This window comes from Nyctereutes procyonoides, unplaced genomic scaffold, assembly GCF_905146905.1.
Source record: "Nyctereutes procyonoides isolate TBG_1078 unplaced genomic scaffold, NYPRO_anot_genome, whole genome shotgun sequence".
NCBI lineage: Eukaryota > Metazoa > Chordata > Mammalia > Carnivora > Canidae > Nyctereutes > Nyctereutes procyonoides.
In genome coordinates this window covers 33,751,268-33,765,050 of record NW_026575160.1, presented here as the reverse complement: position 1 = coordinate 33,765,050, position 13,783 = coordinate 33,751,268, and the positions used below count along the sequence as shown (strand labels likewise).

The 13,783-nt window shown below is 36.8% G+C and overlaps 1 protein-coding gene across 1 annotated transcript in view; it reads right to left on the bottom strand.

The window, feature by feature from the left end:
* PTPRZ1 (protein tyrosine phosphatase receptor type Z1) overlaps nt 1-13,783 on the bottom strand; it is a 173,136-nt gene that overhangs the window by 22,021 nt on the left and 137,332 nt on the right. Inside the window, exons 14-17 of the mRNA XM_055314632.1 lie at nt 8,102-8,193; nt 5,305-5,390; nt 2,516-2,536; nt 2,243-2,339 (exon numbers count right to left, since the gene is read on the bottom strand). Coding sequence (XP_055170607.1) covers nt 2,243-2,339; nt 2,516-2,536; nt 5,305-5,390; nt 8,102-8,193 — 296 coding nt within the window. The remainder of the gene's footprint in view (nt 1-2,242; nt 2,340-2,515; nt 2,537-5,304; nt 5,391-8,101; nt 8,194-13,783) is intronic.

Here is a 13,783-nt window from a genome sequence, read left to right as displayed (position 1 = left end):
GATACAGTTCAAACCATGACAGTAGAGAGATATCCTGGGATATTACTGCTTCTGGGACAACAGGAGCTCACAAAGTGCAGGGAATGTACCCAGAAATAGATGCATGGCAATGGAAGGATAGGTTTGATGCCAGGCTGACATTTTTGTTTTTTTTTTTTTTTTTGTATTTTGGTTCTAATATTTTTAGAAGGATGTTACTGGGTAAATTTTCTGGATTGTTTTACTTCATTTCTACAGTAGGATTGTTATTATTGATATGCCAGGTTATTTCAGAGATTAAATGGAATCATGTGTTTATGGGGCCAGGCACATAGAAGGTGCACAACAAATGTTAATCTCCATCCCCCTCTTAATTACTGGGTAGGTGTTTTCTATTTGGCTTGTAGTGCGAATAGTTTAACAACTTCACCCTGTCCAAGAAGCAGCTGAATTTTTATGTGCAGCCAGGATAGTTACTTCAGTTGAGGAAGACAAAGATGAAGCAGAACGTCCTCCTTAAACCTTCTAATAGAAGTTTGTGTCAGCCCTGTGCAAAGGAAGTAGCATTTATCCAAACTATTTAAGGAAATGTGACAATAAAAGGATTAGTATTCAAAATACATAAAGAACTACAACTCAACATTGAAAAAAAATCCAATTAAAAAATGGGCTGACGGCATGAACAGACACTTTTTTCCAAAGAAGACATCCGGATGGCCAACAGTCACATGGAAAGGTGCTCGACATTCCTCATCATCGTGGAAATGCCAACCAAAACCACAATGAGACACCACCTGACACCTGTCAGAATGGTTAAAATCAATAACACAAGAAACAACAGGTGTTGGCGAGGATGTGGAGGGAGGGGAGCCCTCTTACACTGTTGGTGGGGATGCAAACTGGTCCAGCTAAGCTGGAAAACAGTGTGGAGGGTCCTCAAATAGAACTACCCTGTGACTCAGCAATTGTACTACTGGGTATTTACCCAAAGATACAAAAATACGAATGCAAAGGGGTACATGCACCCTGATGTTTACAGCAGCATTATTTACAGTAGCCAAACTATGGACACAGCCCAAGTGGCCATCAACTGAATAAACAAAAAATGGTATATAGATATAGATACATTACTCAGCCATGAAAGAGAATGAAATCTCGCCATTTGTAAAGACATAGATGGAGCTAAAGTATTATGCAAAGTGAAATAAGTCAGTCAGAGAAAGACAAATACATACGATTTCACTCGTATGTGGAATATAAGAAAGAAAACAATGAGCAAAGGAAAAAAAGAGAGAAGCGCAAACCCAGAAACAGACTCTTAACTACAGGAACACACTGATGACTAAGGGGGTGAGGGTTGGGGGGTGGGAGGGGCGAAACATTGGGTGGGGATTAAGGAGCGCCCTTGTGAGGAGCACTGTGGTGTATGGGGGTGTCGACTTACTGTACTGTACGCCTGAAACTGACATTACACTGTATGTTAACTCACTGGAACGTAAACCAAAAAGTCTAAAGGAAAAAAAAAGGAGTGCGGTTTCATTGGCTTCCGGAAACTAGAATGGTGCCCGAACTTAAACAACCAAGCTGGTAATACCATGCTCATAGGATCCAGGGAGGCCCACTGAATACTTAAGGAAGGAGAGGAGAATAAGTTTTGGGGGAGGGGATGTAGATGGATTTCAAGAGATGGAGGAGAATATAAAGGAAAACCAGAGGGGCCATATGTGTAAACAGGAGATGCAGTACGAAGATGTAAGAAAGACGGTAATTTCATAGGAAAAAATTAGGTAAATGTGCATTAAACAAGAGACAGGTAGCTGCTCATTTAGAAAAAAAAAAGACAACAGCTAAGAAAATAAAGGGAAAGAGGAATAAAAAACAATCCAACTAGCCATAAGACCCCAGGAAGAATGGCAAGAAAGACACGAAAAGGCTAGATGGAAAAATAAAAGTCTAAAGGAAATCTCATTTGGTCAATAAATTCACCCAGAAGTAAACAGATCTCAAGTGAAAATAGGACCGGGGATGTAAATAATGACAGATTTGCAGCCCATGGGGCTTGAAGGAAGGCCAGGAGTGAATGTGAGCTTCTTTTGTTTAAAGGGAACCTATGGTTAATTGTAGGATGCGTAAGTTAGAGGAATATATGCTCTGGGCCACCTAACAGCAGCCCCACTCCCCGGTACCCAGGGCCTGAGCCAGCCACACCGAGGTCAGCAAGCCCAGTGACAGCAAGGTCAGGGCCGAGGAAGGACATACTCACAGGCAACGATATTTATGTACCGGTTCTTGTGCTTATTGTCGGGGTGATTGGAGCTGTCTGCTGTAATGCCTAAATCAACAGTACAGCTCTGCACCTCCTGTAAAGAAATTTACGTACGACATTTTAACACATACCCTTTCAAACCAAGTGCCTTAAAAATATAACATAAAAGACAAAACAAATTAGTCTATCCAAAAAAAAATTTTTTTTTTTTTTTTTACATGTTACAACTATTTCTTGGCTAAAAGAAAATGCAGTGAAATAATGCCTTACCTGGTAAAACTCTTTCAGTGTCTAATGAGGGAATGAATGCCAAAAAAGTAAAGAAATCAAATTCCACAGCACACGACAAATGAGAAAAAAAAGCGTTCATATTAGGTTTACAATGGAAAACTATGATCATGCAATAAATACATTTGTCAAATAGTAACAAAACAGAATGTTTCAAACAGTTGCATGCACATCAAAACTTCCAACAATTTGGAACCTTAAAATTATGTAAAAGGAAAAAAAAATAACTTTTAAAAGGGGACAGTGGTATAATAATACGAATATAAAAATGCAGATGAGAAAAACCATCTATTTGATGACACGTTTTCTTGTATTAGATTTGCTAATATCCAAATATAATTTTATTTGACCACTATAGCACTATTTGAAACTCTAAATTAGTGACACATTTTTTTTATTTGTTTAGAGTAATTTTAAAGAGTAAACAGCTTCCTATTAGGTGGTTTGTAACAGATTTAGGGCTATCAGAGCATTAACAATTCTAAGATTTTTTTTTTTATCACATATACTGTATCATTTTGAAACAAAATTTAGACAGCATTACTTTCAACATATTTAACTAGCAGATTTCTTTTTAATTTAAACTTTGATGGGTACAAAAATTATTCTGCCAATTATCTTTTAAAATGAATTAAAATCCTTTTCAGAGATGTTTTCTAAGTACATTAGGTAGGAACTTACAATTATTTAATATAAGATAATAACATGAAAGCTTTATACTTTTTGAGAAAGTGTATAACCCAAATACGAATCTGACTCATCAGCAAATGGCCCAGCCTCCCGCAGTAAGTTTTTAAGGCCTCTTTTGCAGTAAGCCATTCTGACTCTAGATCTATACACAATTTAATATCTGAACCACTTAAAAGGCATAGCATTATTAGTTATTAAGCTAATTACTAAGTTAATGAAACATTTTCTTGAATCAGACTGTGAGTTAAAAGCAATGGAATTAAGAATACACATTTTTACATGAGGTTATTTTATTAATTTAATTATCATGAGCTGGCTTAACATTCTTGAAAATGATTTTATAATCATAAACACTACAAATCTGCCTTTGTGCATATGCTATAAGCAACTTTTATTATAAATTGTCTATTTTTTCTTGTGGTTTTTAACATTTGGGAAACGAGCCCCATCCTCGTCATATTCTCCCTCTTTCAATAACAATTTTGTTTGATGGGAGTCTGATAGTTTCTGTGAGCTAACGTAGTACCACCTCCCCTCTAACCTCTATTCTGGTAAGAAACAAATAATTTGGTGTTTTAAATATATAATTCTTTATATTATTCCACCTAGTATTACCTCATACTGCTTTCTATGATTTCAATGACTTAGATTTCTTTTAAGATTAAGTGAATTGGCTTCTATTATTTTTAATTTAGCGAAAACACATCACATTTCACTTCTATTTCTTTTGATTTCTTAAAGCTTTCTAATTTATGGCATTTTCCTTCCCTAAATACATCTTAGCTGATGTGACTCCTGGGAAGCAGGAGTCACAAGGTGCAATGGGGAAAGTGGGCCACCCTCTGCTCAGGATCAGAGCTCAAGGTGCTTCAAACAAGGAGGTCCATAGAGCACTTCCGGAGAGTGGGGATTATTCTAAGAGGGGAGACAGAAAAGTAATGTGATGTTTCCTAGAGCAGAGGGATTAGAGGGGAGGCTAAAGATCCCTTGCTTGCTGGAACGAAAAGTATGTTTTAATTTTTATTATTTCTATTTTTTAATTCTTTTTTTAAAATTTAAATTCAATTTACCAGCATAGAAAATAGAATTTAAGTTAAAAAAAATTACAGACCTAGGTTTGAATCCCAGTCCTGCCATTTTTAAAAATTAATTATTTAAATCGAACTATAATTAACATGCAGTGTTATATTAGTTTCAGATGTACAGTATAATGATTCAATAATTCTACACATTACTCGATGCTCATGGTAAGTGTCTCAGCTCTGCTATTTAGGGGTTGTTAACTGACTTCTGTGGAAGTTGATTTCGTCAGTAATATGAACAGAAATAAAAACAAATAACTTCCAGAGTTGGGTAAAGATTGAATGTAGAAGCATTTAGTCCAATGACCGGCATGTTAGGGAGTGCTCAATACTGGTCAACTTTATTTTTTTGCAGTTGTCATTGTTAACTCTAACTTATTTTGAAAACTCTGTTTAACCGATAGTTTAGGGGGCCATGGTAAATTTGCAGCAAATTTCTCTGCCTCTTCTACGAGTATTTTATGGATATTACTAGAAACATTTTTAGTGATTGTGCAGTTCAAATGTTTTTTAGAATTGCATATTTTCTTGAGGAGAAGATAGGACTTTACCTTGTTTAATATTTATTAGACCTTGTATAATAAATGCTTCTGCATTTACACTGGTATAATACTTACAACTAAGAGTTTATATGTACTTTGGTTGAAAATTATGAAATTTAGTAGTTTAGTATAATTTATATAATTTAGAAAATTAAAAGGAATCAGTGTTACTAATTCAGATTAAAATAATAATACTGGAATTCTGTACTTCATGGGAGAAAATTAACAATGTTTTTTTCTACGAGTACCACTTGGTTTTTAAAATGGGAAACCAATTTTCTAAATTATATGATAACCATAACACATCTCCTAACACATAAATGATTACAGAACTAATAATATTCTTCCTAGAAGTGAAAATGGTTTCAATGTCTTTAGGTCAAGAAATAGCCTACCGCTGAATCTTTTAAATTTGCTATTTTCCATATAATTTAAAATAGACATATTAAAATCATACCTCAAATTCTTCAGTAAACCCACTACTTGCATGTAAGTCTGCAACATGCTTTGGAAAGTGCTTTATTGGAATTGCCCCAACATCATCTAAGTAAAAAAAAAAAAAATTAGTTCGCAAAGGATAATTCGTCAGAAAGGAATATGCTTGTCATTTATAAAGATTTATAAAATGCCTTCTTCTAAAACAACTTCAAAGTTTAATTATTTCTACATTCCTGAGGGAACCGCAGCTTCCAATGAAACATCAAGCAACGATCAATTTTCTCCAAATTTACTGTCAATCATCATTTGCATTTCACAACTCTGCTTTGATCATGAATCGCTTTTCCTTTCATACTTTAAGAAATAAGAATTAATTTTTGATGTTAAATAATGAATGCCACCAAAGCCTCATGTCTTATCAATGGACTCCATCTTTTTGTGGGTGATTTTCTTTAACATGAATAGAAGTTGTAATTTACATTAACACATTTAACACGAATGTGATTTCTGGGTAAAAAAAATGCAGAAATAATATATTTTCAATTCTACCCCGAACTAAACATAATATAAAGCGTAATTTTAGTTTCATAAAATTACAGTTTAATGTTTTACAGTTAGTCAGATGTTTACATTTGAAAACATTTTTCCTTCTCTATAAATAATAGAAAACATTGATATGCAGACTATTCATTAAGGATAATGTCAAAAACCTTTGGGACTTTTAATATGTAAAATTTCAAGAACTCTAACTTGAAAATATGCTATGTAAACAAAGTCATTGGATCTGTTAATTAATTGTGAAGGGGCCAAATTATTTTAACTGGCTCTGTTTTTTCCCCCCTCTAGAAAGACTTTCTTAGATTAAACATATCACTAGTTCACAGTATGCAATTTCACAAGTGATTTCTTTGACAAGGAAACATCAAACACATTTCACGAGAAACACTTATTTACATCAACAGATGTTCAGCATCTAGGCCATTTAATATTTTTAAGCTTCAGTTACCAAGAATTTGTCGATTTTTTTGAAAAGTAGAATCCATCTGTTCTCTCTTTTAGATGAGTGTACCTGAATACTAAAATTGAATTAGCCAGTTAAGCTTGAGAAGCACTAAACAAAGGTGTAATCCTGCCTTCACATCTACAGAAGGATCTTGCCTGGAAGGAGCGTTTATAATTAGACAAGAAAACAGAAATAACTTGTCACGTCTAAGTCATTAGCTCTTCCCGTAACGGTCCCTCAAGCCCATAGATGCCGCCTGCACAGCTAACCTCTTTTCACGACCAAACTGACTACTTTCTATTTCCAGTCATGTGTTTTGGTCATTTCTTTCACAAACTGGTCTGCAAGTAAGTGAGACCAACATATCCTTTTAATTCCCTATGTTCTGTGGAAAGGCAGGTATCTGGGTGATCTGGAGCGCGGGTGACGTGAGGAAATGCCCTCGGTCACACGTGTTCTGAGAAGTACAGCAGGGGATGCTGGAGTTCCTGGACCTGCGTCCTGACTTGGGATTATTTACTGTTAATAATAAGTGATATGGGACTTGGGAAGAACTTGCATGTCAGCTTGCTTACCCATGCTGAGAGCACCTGTAGAAGAGCCATGAAAGGGAAAAGAGTCAAAACGCAATAGGTACCCGAGAACTGTCAATCTCAAAACCCTTAACATGTTAATGAGAAAGGGTGCTGTACTAAAAGAAAGGTACAGAATTTTAATATAAACTAGAAAAACAGAAATAAGTGGTATCTAAAGGCTCAGAGTGGATAAAAGAGGAAAAAGAGCCAAACACTTCTAATTCCTATGCCCACTGAAAATCACACAGAAAATGCTTCTCTTTGTTTTTTTGTTTGTTGTTGGGTTTTTTTGAAAATATTTTTTAGATCATGAGATTTCAGAAGATAACATCTTGTGGAACTTGGGCCTCTAACAATAACATATAGAGTATCATCAGACAATTGAAAAAGAGGCCTCTGTAACATAACCACATCGATGAATTTCTCCTTTTGTTTTCCCTGGTTTGGTGGTTCTCTGTGTCCTTGTGTTATCCTCTAACCTCCAGGACTTCTTCCACGGTTCACATATTTCTAGGCAATTCCTTTTTTGTTATCACTTTTCATTCTGAAATGTTATGAAATGTTAATCAAATAAGTGTCTGTGAACTCCAGGGTCAGCGGATGTCTGGTTAATTCCTGAATATTGTTAACCAGGTAAGTTCTGATAAAAATAGTCGGTATTCAAGCTGTTTGACATCGTGACTTTAAGTATTTCAGGCAATTACACATTCTTCGTGCACTCGTGTTTTTCTTCTACTCCCACCACTTTATAGTTTTTAGTTATAGGGTTGGTTTTCTTTTTTTCCTACTGTAGTGAAGGAAGTTCTTTTCACATAAATCCAGAGGATCAGAAAGAAACTAAGCTTTATCCTTATTTTTGTTATTTTGTCCTAGCCACCCGTACTGCATCAGTTTGGTCTGACTTTTGTTGCTCAGGTTTCCATTAAGGCACTGGAAATGACTGAAGGTCAGCCTCCAATTATATTTTATCGCTATGCCTGTGTTAACAGACTACAGCTGACTATCATGAGTTACTTGGCCATATAGCTTATATGGCCAAGAATATTCAAAACTATTAAGAACAAGATAGAAACCTTGGCGCCTGATACACGGCTGTAATAAACATTTTGGGCAGCTCAAGTATTTACTCATCCACATCAGAGCCATTTGCAAAGTACTCCAGTAAGGACAACCCTTCCCGCATTATGCTTTTCATTCAACAACTACCAGTTACTCGTGGTCACACCTTACGCTATTACCTGAAATTGGAAAGATAGGTGTTGGAGGTGTGGATATTACTCGAGGGGATGTGCTGTCCTCTAAATAAAAGTGTGCAGTCTGGAAGCATTTCCTGGAAAGAAAAGAAAGCAATTTAGGTACCAGTTGCCATAAGGCCACTTCGGAGCTGCTTGAAAATTATGACAGAAACTTCCAGAATTAAAGCGTGAATGGAAAGCTACATCTATTTTACAAAACACAAAGTATTAAAGAATTTCACGGCCTCCAAATTTATCTCGATTGTACGTGTGCCAGACGCACACGGGTGAGTAGATATCAGACGCCCTGAAAGCAGAGATGGCATTTGAGGTCGTGGTTGGTGCCAAACAGGATTTTGCCAGGATCAGGACACCTCAGGGCCCGAGCCACTCTCCCTCTGCTGCTATGTACCAGGGGGTCCTGCCCCCTTGGACTGGACCGGAGGGGAAAAGAAACCACGTCCGAAGCTCTTTTCACTCAGTATTCCAGTGAGCATACCTTTCTGAGCATATTCAGCTGCTAGCAAAAGGTAGCTCTGACTTGTAGAAATGTAATTCTACAGTGATATTCTGATGAAAAAGGAAGACCGCCTTATACTGTGAGTATGATAATGCAGTAAGGACAGAACGAAGTGAGGAAATAATGAGCATATAACCAAAAACAGGCGTGATTTTCTTTCCAACAGATGCTAGCCTTGTTGATGAGGGTTTTGAGAATGAATATATTTGGAATCAGCGACAACTATGACCTACAATGTCACCTGAATCTATTTTCATTCAGATAATAAGAGTAACATCTGGTAAGAGCACACCACAAACTATTGAGAAGAGCAAAGAACCAACTGCTGCTTTAAACTAATGCAAACCGTACTTAATTAAAAAAATTTAGATAATTAAAACTGCTAATGACACTCTTTGACGTGGGTCATTTAATTTATTTGAAATATTATTCATGAGTGGTTAGGCTTAAATAGAAATATCTGTTTGAGTAAAAATGCCAATCTCATTTTCCATTTAAGAGTCGAGCTACAAGATATTTATTCTAAGGAGCTTTAACATAACATTTGTTCTTATAGGACACACCTCAATTGTAATATTCCTTCAGTAATCGGCTCCCTGCATAAAATTCATCAGTGGCTTCCCAGTGGAATTCGAATGAGAGTCAATTATTTCAAGAAGGGCTGTAAGACCCTCCATGACCTGGTCCCCCACCTACATCAGGGGTGTCCTCTCCTGGCCTCAGGTCCACACTGGTCCTCTGTGTCTTCTACCAAGAGGCACCATCAGCTCACCTTGGGGCCTTGGCTCTTGACCTTCCTTTTTGTTGCCTGCCTCCATCCGAGCATATTTGCACTGGCTAATATGCCACCTCCTGTGACCGTCCTTCCCTGACCACGTCAGCTAAAAGGATCAGCTCATCCCACCAAGTCACTATTCCTCTCCCTAATGTCAGCTTTGTGCCACTTGTCACTTTCTGAAATTCCTTACTTATGTATTTGCCTCGTGAGGTTTTAGTCGGTCCTTCCTCATCAGAATGGAAGCCTCACGAGGGCAAGGTGCTTGGTCTCAACGCAGTGTTGGTCCTCAGCGCGAAGAACAGTGGCAGGTGCCCTACATCTTAAAGTTGTAGGTGCCCCAAATATTTGCCCAATGAATTTACTGCTATGAGTAGTATAAAATTCTATAGTTTATTTATAACCTTAATGTCACAGGCAAAAAAAAAAAAAAATCCAAAAGCAAGGATGTGCATAGTAAAGACTAGCCCTCTGCTGTGATCGTGTAAGCATTTGATAAGAGGACACGTATCACCAAGAGAACACGAGAATGTCTTTAAGGGAGAACAGGCAGTGTAGGAGGAAGGGGAGTGCATGTGGAATCAAGTGTTGAAGGGATGTGAGCTAGGTTCACAGCCTGGAAAGCGGAAAAGAGTACAGCCGACCATGGAGAATGGGAGGGATGAGGGCCACAGGTCTCACGGTAAAGAAACTACCCAGCTGAAAGTCTGCATTTGAGCACCCCTGCAAGCAGGCTGGAGCAGAGACTCCAGGGGAAGTTTGGTGTCTCTGTGCAGCCACAGATGGAGCATGTCCAGACACACTGATAGGAAAACACTGGGTTTGATACGTCTTTCAGGATCACAGTTAAGTCTCTTTGATTCCTCTAAAATGCAGATTACCAAGGCTAGGAAAAGGGTTTCTATTTATTTTTCAATGAATCTTCAAGTCGTAAAATGTCTTAGGGGACCTCGTGCAATATCACAGCAGATGTTAAGACTCTTTCTGACACATAAAGATTAGCTCTGGTGACAAGGACCTCACTGCTTTATGAGTCATCTCGAGTGACTAGATATTTCTTTCTCATGCTAACTGAGAACTCATTCTAAGTACCTCTAAATGGTACCCACTGTTCCACTGTTATGCCTCTTACTGTTGATATTTTTTTGGTATTAAGCCAAAAATCTATCTTCCTGTTACTTGGCCATATTGGTTCTATTTCTGTACTTGACTGTTAGATACTGGTACCTAAGATCTTTCAGCACTTAAATGCTACCCCTCTATGGCCCTCACTTGTTTTCACTTTCTCCTTGAAGTTTATACTCCAATAATACAAGTTGCAGATCACTGAACGTGCCTTGTCCTGCCTTCACTCAGGGTTTCTTTCCCCTGCTTTAAAACATGGTTCTCCTGGGACGCCTGGGTGGCTCAGTTGGTCAAGCATCTGCCTTTGGATCAGATCATGGCCCCAGGGTCCTAGGATCAAGTCCCACTTTGGGCTCCTTGCGCAGCAGGAAGCCAGCTTCTCCCTCTGTTTGTGCGCACACTTTCTCTCAGACAAATAAATAAAATCTTTAAAAAAACTCTGCTTCTCCTGATCAAAACGCCTCACTCATGAATATGCCAGGGAAATACTAACCTCCTTAAAGACAGCTCGGTGGTATCTTCTCTGTGATAAAGGTTCTCAATCCTAAGTAGCCTCTAACACTCCCATTTCTCTGTTTTCACTGCCCTCAAGACAAACTTCCACTCATCCTCACCTTGACAAAGACTATTTTGAAAAATATGGTTAACTAATCCAAGGATGACCTTCACTTCCTGAACTCTACATAATTAAAAAAAAAACTTTATTAATTGGTAGCTAGGGTTATGATTTTGCAATATATTTGTTTTGTGCCTATATCCTCATTACATTTTTTAAAAGATGGGGCCAACCACAGGTAATTCAGCTGCATCCTAGACTTTTTGCCTACCTGAGCCTCAAATGGGATAACTTAAAATCTCAAAACATTTGGGAGAAGGAGGTGAAACATATATAACTAGAGGAAGATGGATGGATGGATAGGTGGATAGAGAGAGGATGGGTCTGAGAAAATGGGAAGAAGGCAGGACCTCACAGAACAGAAAAAGGTAAATTAAAACTTATTGGTATTAGGCTTTACTATGTTTAATGTTCATCGTATCATCTGTGCAAATACCAGCTCTACTCTTTTTAGCTATGTAAGCTATGTAAATATTTGTTGGTTTAAGCAAATATGGTCCAATGGTGTTACTTGTATTAACAAGCAACAAAAGGGTTATTATAAAATCATACCAAAAAAACTCTGTAAGTTGGAAAAGTTAAAATTAAGATAGTGTAGGATAAGTTCTTGATGACGATCATAACATATTGCTTCAGTATACTTGATAGTGCAGTTCTATCCCGGAAGTGACACTCTCCCGGGGGCAGCATGGTAACCGGAGGCCTCCATTCTGGGTTGGTAGCTATCCTTAGTGACTCATAAATTTGAATTTAAGATCAAGAGAGAACTCATATTGCTTTTCTTCCCACTCCCCAAAGCTAAAACAACTGTCTACATAAAGTTCTTTTCCATACTGCTTTTGATGGAGTGCTATTTTGTTGATTATACCTTTGGTATTTTTTAGGTTCCAACTGTTAAAAAAAAGCTCCCAAAAGTTTGCCCTTTGTCTTCTTTAAAAAGAACTTTTTGAAAATCTTCCATCTTGACGTCATTTTGCAACTTAGAAACTTAACGATTTGGCTCATGTAAATCCTACCTTAAAACATCTGGAAAATAATTTCAAGGCATATTATTTAATGTATGACAAGATTCAATATCTATAGTCCATCTGTTCTGTACAAGCAGCGAACGTCTTCACGTCTATGTGCTAAGTGTTGATAACTATGTCTCTTGCTAATTATCACTCAGCCATGATGAAAAAAGTGATGACTGTTTTAAACTTGTAGACATAGGTCCTATCAATCAATGTTAATCTGATTATTTGATTTACACCTTTTCATCACAGTATTTAGAATTAAGAGCTAGAAATGTGTAATTATTATTCCATTTTTTTGGATCCTTACACAAATAGAACCACATTTATTCATTATGCTGCATGCATCACAGAAACCCTAAAGAAGGTCTGACTGCAGTCTTAGAAATGATCTAGTGAACCTTCCCCCAAAATGGTAGAGAGAGGAAAACCAGTTCATAGGTGGATAAGTGACATGTCCAAGACCGCAGAACAAATGGCAGGCAGAACCGGGAAAGGGACCCAGCTTTCCTCACCTCTAACATTTCTTGTCTTCCTGCTACAACATGCTTTCTCCCAAGTTTTACACAAAACCTAGGGGACTGCCTTGAGTTAGGTGAAGAGACAAAAGAAAAGACTCATTTTTACCACTTTACAATTACTTTTTCTCCTAAGAAATTAGGTTAGAAAAATATAAATATATCGGCTTTAAATATAGTCTTTAAATATATCGGCTCAGGAAATCTCATAAGGACTGAGTCACTATTAGGACTTCTTTCCACAAAGGTCTAAAATATTTTCATATTAGCTAGTGAAATCACACGGGTCTACATCAGAATTTGAATATCTCACAAAAACCGTGAAGAATTTACTAACACTGTCATTTTGTGATTCACCAACTAATACCCCTGGTGTATTACTGATCTAAAAAGTTACATTTTGAAGTGAATTCATTTCAAATGGATGTGAAAAGGACAGATATGTTAAATTTTAAATGGGTAAGTAAAAAGTGACAAATTTTATCAGAACGTGATGATAGATATAAAATATATACATAAAGTCGTCAAGGTGCTCAGATTTTAAGCTAATGCACTCTATTCAAGGTACCTAAAGTGTTATCTGGGAGGAAAAGAGAAACATCTTATTGGTGAAGGTCAACTTAGTATTTTTCAACTGGCAATTTCTTTCTTCATCACATAATACAGATCAGTTGACCCATTATTAATAGACTATAAAAACCATTACAGATTTTAATTCTCCATAAAATACCAAATCATATTAAATAAGACACTTTCAAATTTGCAAAAAGTAACCTTGAAATATTAAGTAACAAAGATTAAAATCCTCATTCTAATTATTTCAACATCATAACTGAAACCATCTGACATTTTTATTGGAAATTTATTCTAACACCATTTATTATGAAGTAGAATTTGGGTGTATTTTCCATCTCACTTTTAAAAAATTAACTCTAATTCCAATTAACTTCAAAAAATTGGTTTGGCAGGGAAAAGTCAGATGAGATAAAAACCCGTAATCTGAACAAACGCAAAATCGATGTTGGTATAAAGTTTGGCCAACAAATCCAGTGGGGAGTAAGGAGAAAAGCAATATGAATTCTTCTTGAGCAAACATTTATGGATTCTGCACTGCGTTC